Source organism: Mytilus galloprovincialis, chromosome 5 (genome assembly GCF_965363235.1).
Source record: "Mytilus galloprovincialis chromosome 5, xbMytGall1.hap1.1, whole genome shotgun sequence".
Taxonomy (NCBI): Eukaryota; Metazoa; Mollusca; class Bivalvia; order Mytilida; family Mytilidae; genus Mytilus; species Mytilus galloprovincialis.
In genome coordinates, this window is record NC_134842.1 from 101,970,508 (window position 1) to 101,984,264 (window position 13,757).

Here is a 13,757-nt window from a genome sequence, read left to right on the forward strand (position 1 = left end):
AAGCTTTTAATAGTCTCAGTTGTATCAACATGGCTCATGAGAGATTTGTATATGCATTTACTATTGTCATGGTAGGACAGAGCATTGTTCCTAGCCTAGTAACTTTTAAATTTAATTCCTTAGCAACAGAGTAAAAATGTGTCAGCAGTGAATGAAAAAGCAGGTTTTAATTGGTCTGTAAAAATATGCAAATTAAGATTAACTCTGAGGTGTGTTTGTGAATAAGAATTGCTGATGATACAACAGCATGTGATAATTAAAGTGTCTATCCTGAATTAAAGATGCGAAATATCTTTTAATTTTGTAAATTAAACCTAATGATTTCAAGGTTTTCTCTCTTAATACCAGCTGGTAGCTCAGATTCAAAAATGTAAAATGTTGATTAAATATATCATAAAAATGCCATCCGAGTCCTCTCTTATAGAGCTGTTTGAAAGGTCTGTACAAAAAATTTTAATTTTAATTCATTTGTACTATTTTTAGTGCCAAAACTTCTGCACCAAGAATCTTCAAGAAAAAATGTCCGGCATCAATGATTGAGTTGCTTTTTGATATGTGAACTGCCAGCCTGTGTACCCTTATTTTTGAATGTCTGCTAAAAGTGGTTTAAATTTTACTATTACATAGAAATCTCCACCTAATAACTCAAATTTCACCTTAATAGAATGTCATAATTTCTGTGTTTTGGCTAGGTTGCTGCTCTCATACATGTATAATTCGTCTTTTATTTCAAATCTATGGAATCATATTTTCCGCAGACAACATGCAGTGACATAATTCAGTTTACTCTCAGTGGAGGTGGTTTTGCACAATTTGTAAATTGTTCGGTTATCTGAGGTACCTGGCGTTTAAAGGACTACTGAAATGCACAATTTCAGAGCTGAATAGCAATTTATAAAATTTTATGAGGTGAAAGGGAATTAAATATAATATTTCCTTTATCAAGATGAACATTTATAGTTTCTTGTTACTATTCAGTTAATGTTAAGTATGTTTCTATTTCTGTATAGGTAATTGACAATGGAGCTCATATTTCTAAAAAGTTTTAAAAGTTTTTTTTTTTTATGAGGGTTCTGTTTGTCATTGCACTAAGACTGTCAGAATATACCCTGAGTTTTAAACTTTTCAATACTCTTGTTATTGCATTTATTGAATTGTTACTGTATCAACCAAACTTTATGTTGATTATAATCATGTACCGTTATCTTGAAAATAGCAAGATATATGGTGAAAGAAAGATTCCATTGCACATAAATTGTTGAAATTTCTTATAATGTTCTGAATGAGGGTCAAGGGCGGATCCATTTCAAAAGTGGGGTTCCCTGCAACGACTAGGAAGTGGGGATACCAACCATATGTCTCCCTTCAAATGCATTGATTGTCCAAAAAAATTGGAAGTACCCCCCTTTTTTGGAAACACCACTGGGGGTATTCTGTGAATATATTTCAAATGGGGGTGTAATTCCAAAAAGTTTAATAGATACAGCAAAAGAAAAAAATAGCGATGGTCTTTTTTTCTACGATCAAAAGACCTTTTATCCCCCACACCTTGGATTTGTCACTGCCCAACATGTAGGTTTATTTGATATAAAATGACAATGATCCATAGTAGAGATAAGAGCCAGTATAATAATTCATAAAAAAAGATCATATAACAGTTTAGTGAATGCCATAAGTTATTGATAGCTAATGTGTGGATTTAAACAATATCAATTAATCAGTAAATAGGTCAATCAATCAATCAATCTTAATGTAAGCAATTTGTGGAATTTCACCTGAGATATTTTACTTATCTTTGCCATTCTTGTAAATTGTCAACCCCCTCCCCCTTTTCAAGTATGTATAATTTAGACTTAAATTCATCAGTTCAATAAATTTACATTACAAATATACAAATATAGATGTACCAAAATGTAATATAAACACAAGCAATAAAGATCTGACTACTAAAATCAGATAACATTCCCCTGTCGGAACATATATAAGTGTTTAAAGTACTTTTATCTAAACAATGGATCAATTTAGTAATAATTAATTTCATATCTCGGAGCTTTGTAATAACCATGTCATCTTTTCAGATAACAGAGGTGTGGATGTCTTTACAGATACCAATCTCCCTATTTTAGTACATGGCCAGTCTTGTCTTTACGATTGTCCTACGATTGTCCTAGTGCCAACCGCCATTCAATACTGTCCGTGGGCATTTGACGACAATATCGTAGTATTATAGTATTCTTATCTCCGTTCTTGGGTATATTTTTCATAGCGTTAAAGATTATGTCGACCTGTCAAAATAAAAAGATCAACTGTATTGTGGTTAATTCATACAAACCTATAGTATGATCATTACTACCCATATATCTTCTATTATCACTCGCCCTGATCTGACTTCAACAGAGTATTAAAATACCACCACAAGGTGAAGTCGATCAAGCGTGATGTCAACCTTTTTTTCGATTTTGTTTACGTTACATATTATTATAACACCTTTTAAATTGCTCACATACCGTTTTGCAATCAAAGCGCTTTAATACTGCTGTGTTGTGTTACGATCTACCCATAATGCACTACTGCACTTTTCATTGAGCGTTCATGAATATTAATGTGCCTCTTTGTTGTCATTTCAGTGTGACAGTGAGAGTGGGGATGATCGGGTAAGTGTATTATTGTACTATCATAATATTTGGCGTCTTTTGATTACAAACTGGCCACATGATTTGAGCCTTTAAGTCAATTATGTATGTGGCTTTGTATTGAAATGGTTTTCCTTGTCAAGTCTGCCAGCTTTGAGTGACACCTTTCGTAGTACATTACGTCTATCGTATTTATTCCATTGAAACCGAGGCAACTGATTTCCTGACGGAGTTAATTGTATGGCATTATAGTAGTGTGTTTTGTGATGCAGATCTAAATGTATATTTGTGTCGTTTTTGATTACACGGCTTTTATCCTAGAACGTATTGATATTTTTACACACGACATTATGTAATTTTTAAGACAATTTTTATAATGTTCACCTGGTATTAAGCGTTCAATACCATTAAGGGGACGGATACAACAAAGGAATATTATATTGAAATGGATCATTTCTTATGACATCCAGATGCTACACAAAAGGTAAGAATTTTATATGTATCGTAAAATGGAGTCGGTTTATTATTGAAAATTATTTCGGATTAATGTTTACATTTAAATTTAAATGAAAATGTTTTAACCTTTAACAACAATAGGATACTGGATCTAAATCTGATATGTTATTTGGAGAGAGGAAATAAACTGGTATATGTTAAAGAGCATTAAGCTCTATTTCATGTACAGTTTTCTGTTTATGTACAGATTGTGAGATAATAATTGGCTCTAATCAGCAAAAAATTATAGCTGACATTTGTTTGCTTTTGATGTGACCTTATAAAATGTACAGTTTAAAACATTATGATATTGCCTTTATTTTACTGACAATACAAAACAAAGAGGGGCTTCTTACAAAGAAAAGAAATTTGATATAACGAATATGTCATGATTTCTGGTATTTTTTTTCTGTGAAACATACATTAATTGTGAACATATTTCTTTTGGTCATCATATGCATGTTTTTTTTTAAATTGATGGGTTGACCTGGGGTTGGGAAAATAAGAAATTATTGCTGTAAATACAAAAGTTTGACTGAAGGTTTTATAGTATTGCAAAGATTGCAAAATGAGTAATGTTGCAAAAAAAATCTTGCATTTTGAATTCTGATAGCATTATTTACTTGTTTAATGCAGCATTTTATCAAATCACTTAAGGTAAACTCTTTATGTCGACTATGACCTTGCAAATTATATAGTTCTTAAAGGTCAGCACTTGTGCACAGAAGCACAGACTTGATTGTGTCTCAAATTTACAAGAAGTCAGGCAGGAAGATTGATTTACTTTGTGGGGGTCAATTTAGTATTTACTCCCCTCCTCCCCCTATTTTTGGTAGAAGCCCATTATTACTTTTCATACTTTCTGATTTTCTATTAATCTCATTTAATCACATTTAAAGGTTTAAGTCAGATGAGAAGTTTTACATGTGCCATATTTTGAACTGTTAATAAGTTTAGTTATTACAGGGTTACACCTAATGGGATTAGACTTATGTAACAAACAACATGACAGAATTATAAACATAATAGGCTTTAGATGGGATTAGTTATTATTGTGCAATCACCTTAATGGTAGACGTCACAGGGGACTTCTACTTTACTGGTGTCTGAATACGCTTTAGTACTGGTGTCCGTATATGTTTTCTACTGGTGTCTGGATAGGTTTTAGTACTGGTGTCCGTATATGTTTTCTACTGGTGTCTGGATAGGTTTTAGTACTGGTGTCCATATATGTTTTCTACTGGTGTCTGGATAGGTTTTAGTACTGGTGTCCATACATGTTTTCTACTGGTGTCTGGATAGGTTTTAGTACTGGTGTCCATATATGTTTTCTACTGGTGTCTGGATAGGTTTTCTACTGGTGTCCCTATACGTTTTCTACTGGTGTCTGGATAGGTTTTAGTACTGGTGTCCGTATATGTTTTCTACTGGTGTCTGGATAGGTTTTAGTACTGGTGTCCGTATATGTTTTCTACTGGTGTCTGGATAGGTTTTAGTACTAGTGTCCGTATATGTTTTCTACTGGTGTCCGTATATGTTTTCTATTCGTGTCTGGATAGGCTTTAGTACTGGTGTCCATATATGTTTTCTACTGGTGTCTGGATAGGTTTTAGTACTGGTGTCCGTATATGTTTTCTACTGGTGTCTGGATAGGTTTTAGTACTGGTGTCCGTATATGTTTTCTACTGGTGTCTGGATAGGTTTTAGTACTGGTGTCCGTATATGTTTTCTACTGGTGTCTGGATAGGCTTTAGTACTGGTGTCCATATATGTTTTCTACTGGTGTCTGGATAGGTTTTAGTACTGGTGTCCGTATATGTTTTCTACTGGTGTCTGGATAGGTTTTAGTACTGGTGTCCATATATGTTTTCTACTGGTGTCTGGATAGGTTTTAGTACTGGTGTCCATATATGTTTTCTACTGGTGTCTGGATAGGTTTTAGTACTGGTGTCCATATATGTTTTCTACTGGTGTCTGGATAGGTTTTAGTACTAGTGTCTGTATATGTTTTCTACTGGTGTCTGGATAGGTTTTAGTACTAGTGTCTGTATATGTTTTCTACTGGTGTCTGGATAGGTTTTAGTACTGGTGTCCATATATGTTTTCTACTGGTGTCTGGATAGGTTTTAGTACTGGTGTCCGTATATGTTTTCTACTCGAGTCTGGATAGGCTTTAGTACTGGTGTCCATATATGTTTTCTACTGGTGTCTGGATAGGTTTTAGTACTGGTGTCAGTATATGTTTTCTACTGGTGTCTGAATACGCTTTAGTACTGGTGTCCGTATATGTTTTCTACTGGTGTCTGGATAGGTTTTAGTACTGGTGTCCCTATATGTTTTCTACTGGTGTCTGGATAGGTTTTAGTACTGGTGTCCGTATATGTTTTCTACTGGTGTCTGGATAGGTTTTAGTACTGGTGTCCGTATATGTTTTCTACTGGTGTCTGGATAGGTTTTAGTACTGGTGTCCGTATATGTTTTCTACTGGTGTCTGAATACGCTTTAGTACTGGTGTCCGTATATGTTTTCTACTGGTGTCTGGATAGGTTTTAGTACTGGTGTCCCTATATGTTTTCTACTGGTGTCTGGATAGGTTTTAGTACTGGTGTCCGTATATGTTTTCTACTGGTGTCTGGATAGGTTTTAGTACTGCTGTCTGGATATGTTTTCTACTGGTGTCTAAATACGTTTTCTACTAAAAACTTTTTAACTCTGGCTAAATCTTCTTGAAGATTTTAAATCTGTCACTAAATGAATTTGATAGCTTTGATTTAAGTAATTATTATAGATATCATTTAGATCTTGAAATTATATAGGAAAACACTAATATAGCACAACTTTTCAAATTTCAAATTCAATATTTTATTGATCACAATTAAGGGGCAATGATATTGCTTGATATTTTTCGTAGCACATTAAAGGTCAAGGTTCCTCCGACATTAAAAAATGAAAACTTACGATTGTAATTAGAGTTAAAGGTCAAGGTCAAATTCTTGCACCTGGTTGAAAGATGCCATAATGTTATAAGACAGAAGAAAAAGGTTATATTTTTATAAGCCTATAAATTATTTACTACCATTGTGTACTGCTGTAATCAGATTTTGTTTATTAAACGGTAATAGCTAGAGAAAGTCTTCGTAGGATTAGAAAGAGGATTTATTTTTCCGAAGACTTATAATTCCAATGTAATATAGCTAAATTACAAATTGGATTGATTCCATCAGTTAAGTGGTCATTTTATAAAAGGGATTATTATAAGTGCTTTAATCAGATTAAATGTAATTTTGGCGAGTATTTAAAGTGAACTTCTACAGATTATATATATATATCCTTTACAGTAGATATAATCCATAAATAGCCATACACCACACTCCAGAACAAAATGTGTACCACTATAAGGTGTTTTGAGAATAGTAAATCTAAAAATATTTTTAAATCATTCATGATGACTGAAAATACTCTAAATTCAGTTCCTTTTTATGTTTGCTGGACCCAAAAATTGTGTATTAATACAGATTCTACCACTTCATCGAGTGTGATACGATATTTATCTACTCGAGACAGTTAAATTTTAAATATTTAAAATTTAACTGTCAAGAGTAGATAAATATCATATTACATGAGATTTGGTGGTGGAATCTGTTTCTCTAATGATTTTCAAACAATATGCAGGTACACTTATTCTTTCTTTGCGATTGATCTGCAAAAAGATGTTTTCTTTCTATGTGACGTCATCAGGCATGGCCATCACAATAGAAAATGCAAAGGAAAACAAGAAAATTCGACGGCATAATTGGATTTTAACCAATGAAGAACTGAGATCAAACAATTCACACGTTGGTTAATTTTTTTATATAATGGGTGCAGAAAGTGATAAATTGACGAAGAATTAGAGAAATTTATTTTATTCAATTTGACATCCATTTCCAGTCCTATTGAAAAATTGTAATTTTGTTAACACTTAGAATTTACACATGTACATAGTTTGGACAAATTCTATACAGAAACCATGTTAAATGTTGATATTGGTGGTTTTCAGATATCCTTGAAACCCACGAATATTGATATCCATGTATAATAACAATGAATCTAGACTTAAGTCAAATATATTATTGTCATTATAGAAAGAGGAAATATTGTCACCCTGGGGACTTGTAAACCCATAATGGTAGAAAGAGGAAATATTGTCACCCTGGGGACTTGTAAACCCATAATGGTAGAAAGAGGAAATATTGTCACCCTGGGGACTTGTAAACCCTTATAGAAAGAGGAAATATTGTCACCCTGGGGACTTGTAAACCCATAATGGATTCTGATCTATTGTGATTAGAAAGCCGCAGCGTCAAACGTTAAGAGACAAACAATTGTAGTGTGAATCGTTTTCATAGAAAATTCGATTAGCACTAGGGAAATTGAGATCTAATTTAGACATGAGGAAGAAACCGTTAGCAATCGGCTTCAAATATTTAAGCTTCAATGTAAAAAAAATAGAATTTTCAGTTAATTTGATTTACTTTTGGCTTTTATTTCCCGGAGGATGACATTTCATGAGAAGAAAGCAATAAGGCTCCAATGTGCTGCAGTAGATTTATGCCTAGCCGGAGAAGTAATGGGTTAAACGATGATAGCTCTCGTCACTCTGAACAGTTCTGAGTGTACACAGTGCGAGCGTAATCTAACTAAGTTGACACTTTTTAAGGCTGAATGCATCTTCTAGTTCTATATTAATGGTGACAAGTTCATTGTTTGTACAATTTGGTTTTAGCAGGAATCAAAAGATTTTATAGGCAAAGAAGAATAAAAAAAGATGATGAAGTGAGAAATCCTTCTATTTCAAAAATAAAATTTCTCAAGAAAAGCATTTATCAAATGAATGGGGATTTGAAAAATAAGATGTTAGATATTGTTGTCACTGATTATTTGATAGTTTTTTGGGTGTGTTCATTCTGAGAATAATTGAAAATAAGATTTTGTTTGTAATAAAAGCTAGTGTTCAAAAGAACCATAACAAATTCTCTATTTGAATTGAAATAATTCCCTTGTCATTTTGAGAAAAACAAATATTGTTTTTTTTAAGTAGGTTCAAAATGAAATTGATTGTTTTTTGTTTATGTAGTTTCAAAGTAAAAAAATACATTGTATTCAAGCAATTTGTATGTTTAAATTGTTATAGAAAACTTACTTAAAATTGTGAAAAGATTTGTCTATCCAACAAAGGATTCTTGACCTCAAACCTTTATATGACCTAGAAATAATAATTTGTATAGGCTTATGATAAAAGTGCTGAGCAGCGCTGCGTCTTGCTGTTTTGTAATTGAGAGGATATAATGTTTTCTTACTATTTACAAAGACCTTAGAGAAGTTAGTTTATTTACTTTAGTATATGGTAGAGAGACCTACCATAAATAACGTGTTTACTGTGGCAGAAAATTACAGTCTACGCCATCAGATAGTTAATAAAGACGTATAGAACATCAAATTAAGGGGAAGTAATTATAGGAGACAGTTTTCCTCTTGTCAGGACAATTATTCTGCATTGAGAAATCTGAATTACAAAGCTGTAATTTAACATATTGTACACTGTTTAACCTATATTTAGTGGAGGTCGATGAGGTCAAGCTTGTTCCCTATAATCTGGTGCCCATTAGAATTGTAAATTTAAGACATGGGTTGTATATCTCAACACAGTAATGAAGTTTGTGTAAATTTGTACAATTGGTGTTGAGTCTCTTTTATGATTTGAAGTGCATTGTTACAATAGAATAAAATAACCATTATTGGGTATCAGATAAGTATATAATTATAGTCACGAGGATTTTAATGGAAGTAAAGGATTTAAAGTGTCACATTTTCCTATTGGGTGATGTTTAGAATAAATAAAAAATGTTTTGATTCAATTTACATGAGGGTCGTTTAATTACTTGTTTAAAGAATGTGGTATTTATAAATGTCTTTTCTTAAGGGTCAGAATCTTTAGGTTATAGATGTGTTGTTAGTTAGAGGTTGGTCAGCTTTTAGCTGAGGACATCCCATAGGTGTTAAGCAGAATATGTAATATATAGTGACTTCCCACCATGTCTCTCTCTTTAAGTTGAACATCGAATAAACAAATTATTGTATTAACGAACAGTTACAGCAGAAAGGGGGGGGGGGGGGTAGGGGGACCCCAGGATGCTAAGCCCCACCCCCTCTTTGTGGCGAGACATTTATGGTTAATTCAGACTAAATTTTACCTGTTCCACTCCAAATATGGTCTAGTTTTGGGCCCATACTTTATCGCTATATGTTCTTTTTTGGCAAAATTTGATTTAAAAAAATAGGCTGCCATGAAAGACGTCCAAAAACTCTTCGTTTTTGATAATGGTATGCAGTCTACAATAGTTATAAACTGTAAATTGAAGTATTTTCAATCTCTGTTATAAAATCATAATTCATTTCTCTAGAAAATTGTCTTATTCTCAGCACTAATTGGAAAAAAAGAAAGTTGAACTGACTTATTATTTTTAGCAGCATGCTATTTTGTATCAATTAGTTTCTGGCCTTTTGGGAGAATTTAATTTGATAGGTAGATTAGAATGTAATCAGTCTTAACACCAGTGTTAATTGAAGAGAATATGATTGCCGATTGTATTCTACTAAGTTTCTCTCTTAGACGGCTTGTAAATTCAATTTTATGGATCAAAGTCGGCTTTGTGCCGTTTTTAATAAATTTGAAATCTCTGTAATGTTACAGCTAACGATCAGGAAACTACTTCCATTTAATTTTTGTTTGTTGCCTAGCAACCAATTACAGCACATTTTTCTTCCTTGACAAATGAATGCCTTTCAAAGGACCCATGCACACGTTATTAGAGTGAAATAGCTGAAATCAGGATATGAGAAAAAATTACTGTCAAATTACATGTCAAAATTACATTGATCTGTTTCTTAGGAAAAAATCAATAACAATATAATGTTTTACAATTTGAAAACTTCCCAGTAATGTTAATTCTTTATTATGAAAGAATATATAATCCAAGGTAAAGTAAGGAAAATGAAGGAATTCCATAAAAACTTGGAAAAATCAAACATTTTAAACAGATCCACAATAGCTAGAAAACAAACAGATCCACAATAGCTAGAAAACAACTGTCATTTGTATATCTCAACGATCAAATGAAAAATTCTGCGAGGATCTGATCAGATATTATGATATTGGAGCATGCAAGTTTTTTGTTCGGGGGGCTGCGCGCATGCTTGCAGTAGTTTTTGTTCATGACTTGAAATTGAAAAATATTGATTGTAGAAATTATTCAAAATGTACAGTTCTCTGAAATTTACAGGTACATGGTGTAACCCATGAGAATTTTAGAAGATGTCACTTTTGATTTTTGTAATATTATATCAGATAATTGAGATAGTCAAAGCTGTTAAGTAGATATAAGGACTTAGGATTTCTTAGAAATGATGTCAGTTTTAATTTTCAAGATTAATTTTGCTTTATATATCTGATCTCCAGTTGTTAAACAATTTTCAGGAAGATGCAAACATCATAATTCTGATATAGAAATATTTCATCTGTTTTACATAAATCCCTCACACGGTTTGTGAATTTAGTTTATTGGATCATACAGTGCACAACAAATTATTGTCAACAAAAACATATGTAAAGATAAATAGAGTTAATTAATCTATTGGTTAGGTTGGTATAACTTTATTGTAATCTATTGGTTAGGTTGGTATAACTTTATTGTATTGTGGTTATAGGTATTCTGTGTTGGTAAACAATAACTGTCAGAACAAAGATGTAGCCAGTATGCACATTACGTCATTCCTGCATTTTTGTAGAAGGCACATTACGTCACTCCTGCATTTTTCTAGTATGCACATTGCGTCACTCTTGCATTTTTCGAGCATGCACATTATATCATTGACGTGCATTATGTTTGGTATAATAGAAGTTTTTACTCCTACATTGACAAGTTGTGGTCATGATACAGATGTGTATGAGAACATTTGTATTCTTAAAACAAAAGTAAGAGCTAACAGAGGGTGGTGGTGGGGCAACCAGAAACCAATGACTGTCAATGATGCAATAAGTCTAAATAAAGCAGCCCACAAAACAGAAAATTGTTCAACAAGAAAAGCCACTCAAAATTTGGTTTATTGTTTCCATGACCTACTTTCCATGTTGAATTTAGTTTTGAGTTGTCTTTTTCCTCTGTAATTAATCATTTTATCTTACTCTATGTAAAAAGGGGTTGGGGTTTGGAATTCTTATACCTTTCATATAGCTTTGGTATCTTTATTTCTTATGATATTATGATATGAAATTAAGTTGTTTTCGAAACTGTAAAAAAAAATGGGTATAGGGGTGGGGAAGATGATTTTTGGAAGTACAAATGATAATCTTTCAGTTATAAAGAAAATGTGTGGCAAGATTTTCAGCTGCTGACAGTTACAACAAAACTCTTATGGAAAAAAAAATCAATGGGGGAAAAAAAACAAAAAAAAACTGGTTCAAGTCATAAGGTGCTAATGTTATCATTTTGTCAACATCATGTCATGTTCTAAAAATCATCTCTTTGTTGAAAAGATTATTTTGAACCAAGACTACCTCAAGATTAAATTCTAATACCATGGAAGTGTTAGAAGGGTATGTTTATATTACAATCAAGTAATAAGTGGGATTTATCTTCCAATGCTTATCAGCATGTCATTGATTCTTAGCATTAGATAGTTTTCATTGGTCCTTCATTTGAACATGCCAAGATTTTTTAAATATTCTCTAGTTTATTGTGTTAAAAATCCAATTTTGAATGCCAAGGTTTTATTTTTTTGTACTACTTGAAAATAATTTGCTTGACTACCCTTAATTACCATAATTTAGTCACAGCTGTGTTGGGGCGTTTGAATTACTCCCTCGAAAAAAGTGGAAAATGCTTTTTCAATTATTTCATTTTGTCATTTAGAATTATATTTTTGTGGCGGTGATATAAATTCTCGGCTTTTGTCAGTTCCATATTCAAACGAGACGGCAGGAATTAAATTAAACCATTCATGATTTTCGTTGGCTTTGTAGGGATTTTTAGTATGTAATCATGGGAGATTGGTATTGAGCAGGCGACTTAATTGTGGCTTTGTGTCAAATAAATTTTGTTATTTCCGTTAAGCCGCACTAAATCCTCAGGAGTACGATACTAAGCCTTTCACGATAATGTCTGATATATTGAAATTGATTTGTTACAGAAATCAGATGTTTACCGAGATTCAAAAATCTGTTTACATTGTGATCATGTGATCATGCCAAGATTCATCACATTTATCATTAAGATTGCTGTTGTGCAAGAAATTTGACTTGAAAACAGGTATTCTATTCAAGAATAACTTCATAAAAAACTCTTTTATACAAGGTATACAATGTTGAAATGTATTGAGCTGTACGATCAGTGTTATTCAGTATTCAGCAATTTCAGAGCGGTGAGATTTCTTTAATGTTCTCTTTCGGCTGCATTCTTTAACTTTTGTGACTGCATCAACTACTGAGATTTATTTCATATTGAAATTCGCCTGGAGTGAAAAATATGACAGTCGTGCAGTCAAATTGCATTTGAATAATGGCTTAGATATTAGAGTATCACTGCTTTAATAATTTGTCGCTGTGCCTTAAAGTGGTTTTTTCAACAGATTATTCTACGTGTCTGCTTTGGTTTAAAAGATCAAAGGTCTGAGCTGAGTGTCACACATAATAGTATTATTTCTACCCTGAATGAGATAGTCAATTTCCCTGTCATTGGGGAGGTGCTTTGCGTGCTCACTCATTTAAACTTGGTTAATAAACAGTCAGGTGAATTGAGATATTTGTCACCAATTTGAATAGGCTGGTAGTTTGTAGTTCACATATTGATGTTTGTGTAAATAGTATTTAAAACAGGAACTGATCAGCTTTTCATAAAAATGTGGTTGTTCGGGTGTGGATATTGAACCTTAAGCAGGTGACTATTGACCACGGAATATATCTAAATATAGTACAGCTGACCAAATATTCTCTAAATGAAAATCATTTGTTTTGCTTGGATGAAATATGGATGTGGTTTTTAAGTTATAAGTGGATTTGTGTGTTCGGTGATTTATTGAGACAGATTCAGACATTATCCAATTCTTGTGAGATTACTATTAATGTTGTTTGATGAGAATTTTTCAGCTTTATCTTAATGTGAATTTTCTAGAGCTGTTATTTAATTTAGTCATTCAATCCAGGGAATTACAAATTCTATTGCTAGTGTGTTGTTATATAACAAAATATTGGTAAGTCTGATAATTACTAAAAATTTTATAAAGGTTATTTCAATTTTTTCTATAGAGTATATCATGCTTGGGATTTTATACTGTCAATCATTTTTAGAATTTAAGTATGAAAACTTGTAAAAATTTATGTCCCACTTCAATTTTCCTTTCAAAAATTTCTAAAGATTTAATGACCTTGGAATGATATAAAGTTATGTACAATACAATTCCAATGTCTATATTTTCCACCATTATCATGAGGAAGTCGTGAATATCAGAATACAAATTTTCGTTTATTTCCTTAGTTTCATCAAATTTCTTGTAAGTATTTGATATTCATCTACATAAAATTTTAAGCAGGGT

The 13,757-nt window shown here is 32.4% G+C and overlaps 1 protein-coding gene across 7 annotated transcripts in view; it reads left to right on the plus strand.

Moving 5' to 3' along the window:
• Positions 1-13,757, plus strand: part of LOC143076908 (uncharacterized) — a 150,690-nt gene that overhangs the window by 96,036 nt on the left and 40,897 nt on the right. For all 7 annotated transcript variants that reach the window (XR_012978837.1, XM_076252798.1, XM_076252794.1 and 4 more), the window contains one exon: positions 2,628-2,654. Coding sequence is in view for 6 of the 7 variants with exons in the window: in XM_076252798.1 (XP_076108913.1) it covers positions 2,628-2,654 (27 nt within the window). In the remaining variant the exon portion in view is untranslated. The remainder of the gene's footprint in view (positions 1-2,627; positions 2,655-13,757) is intronic.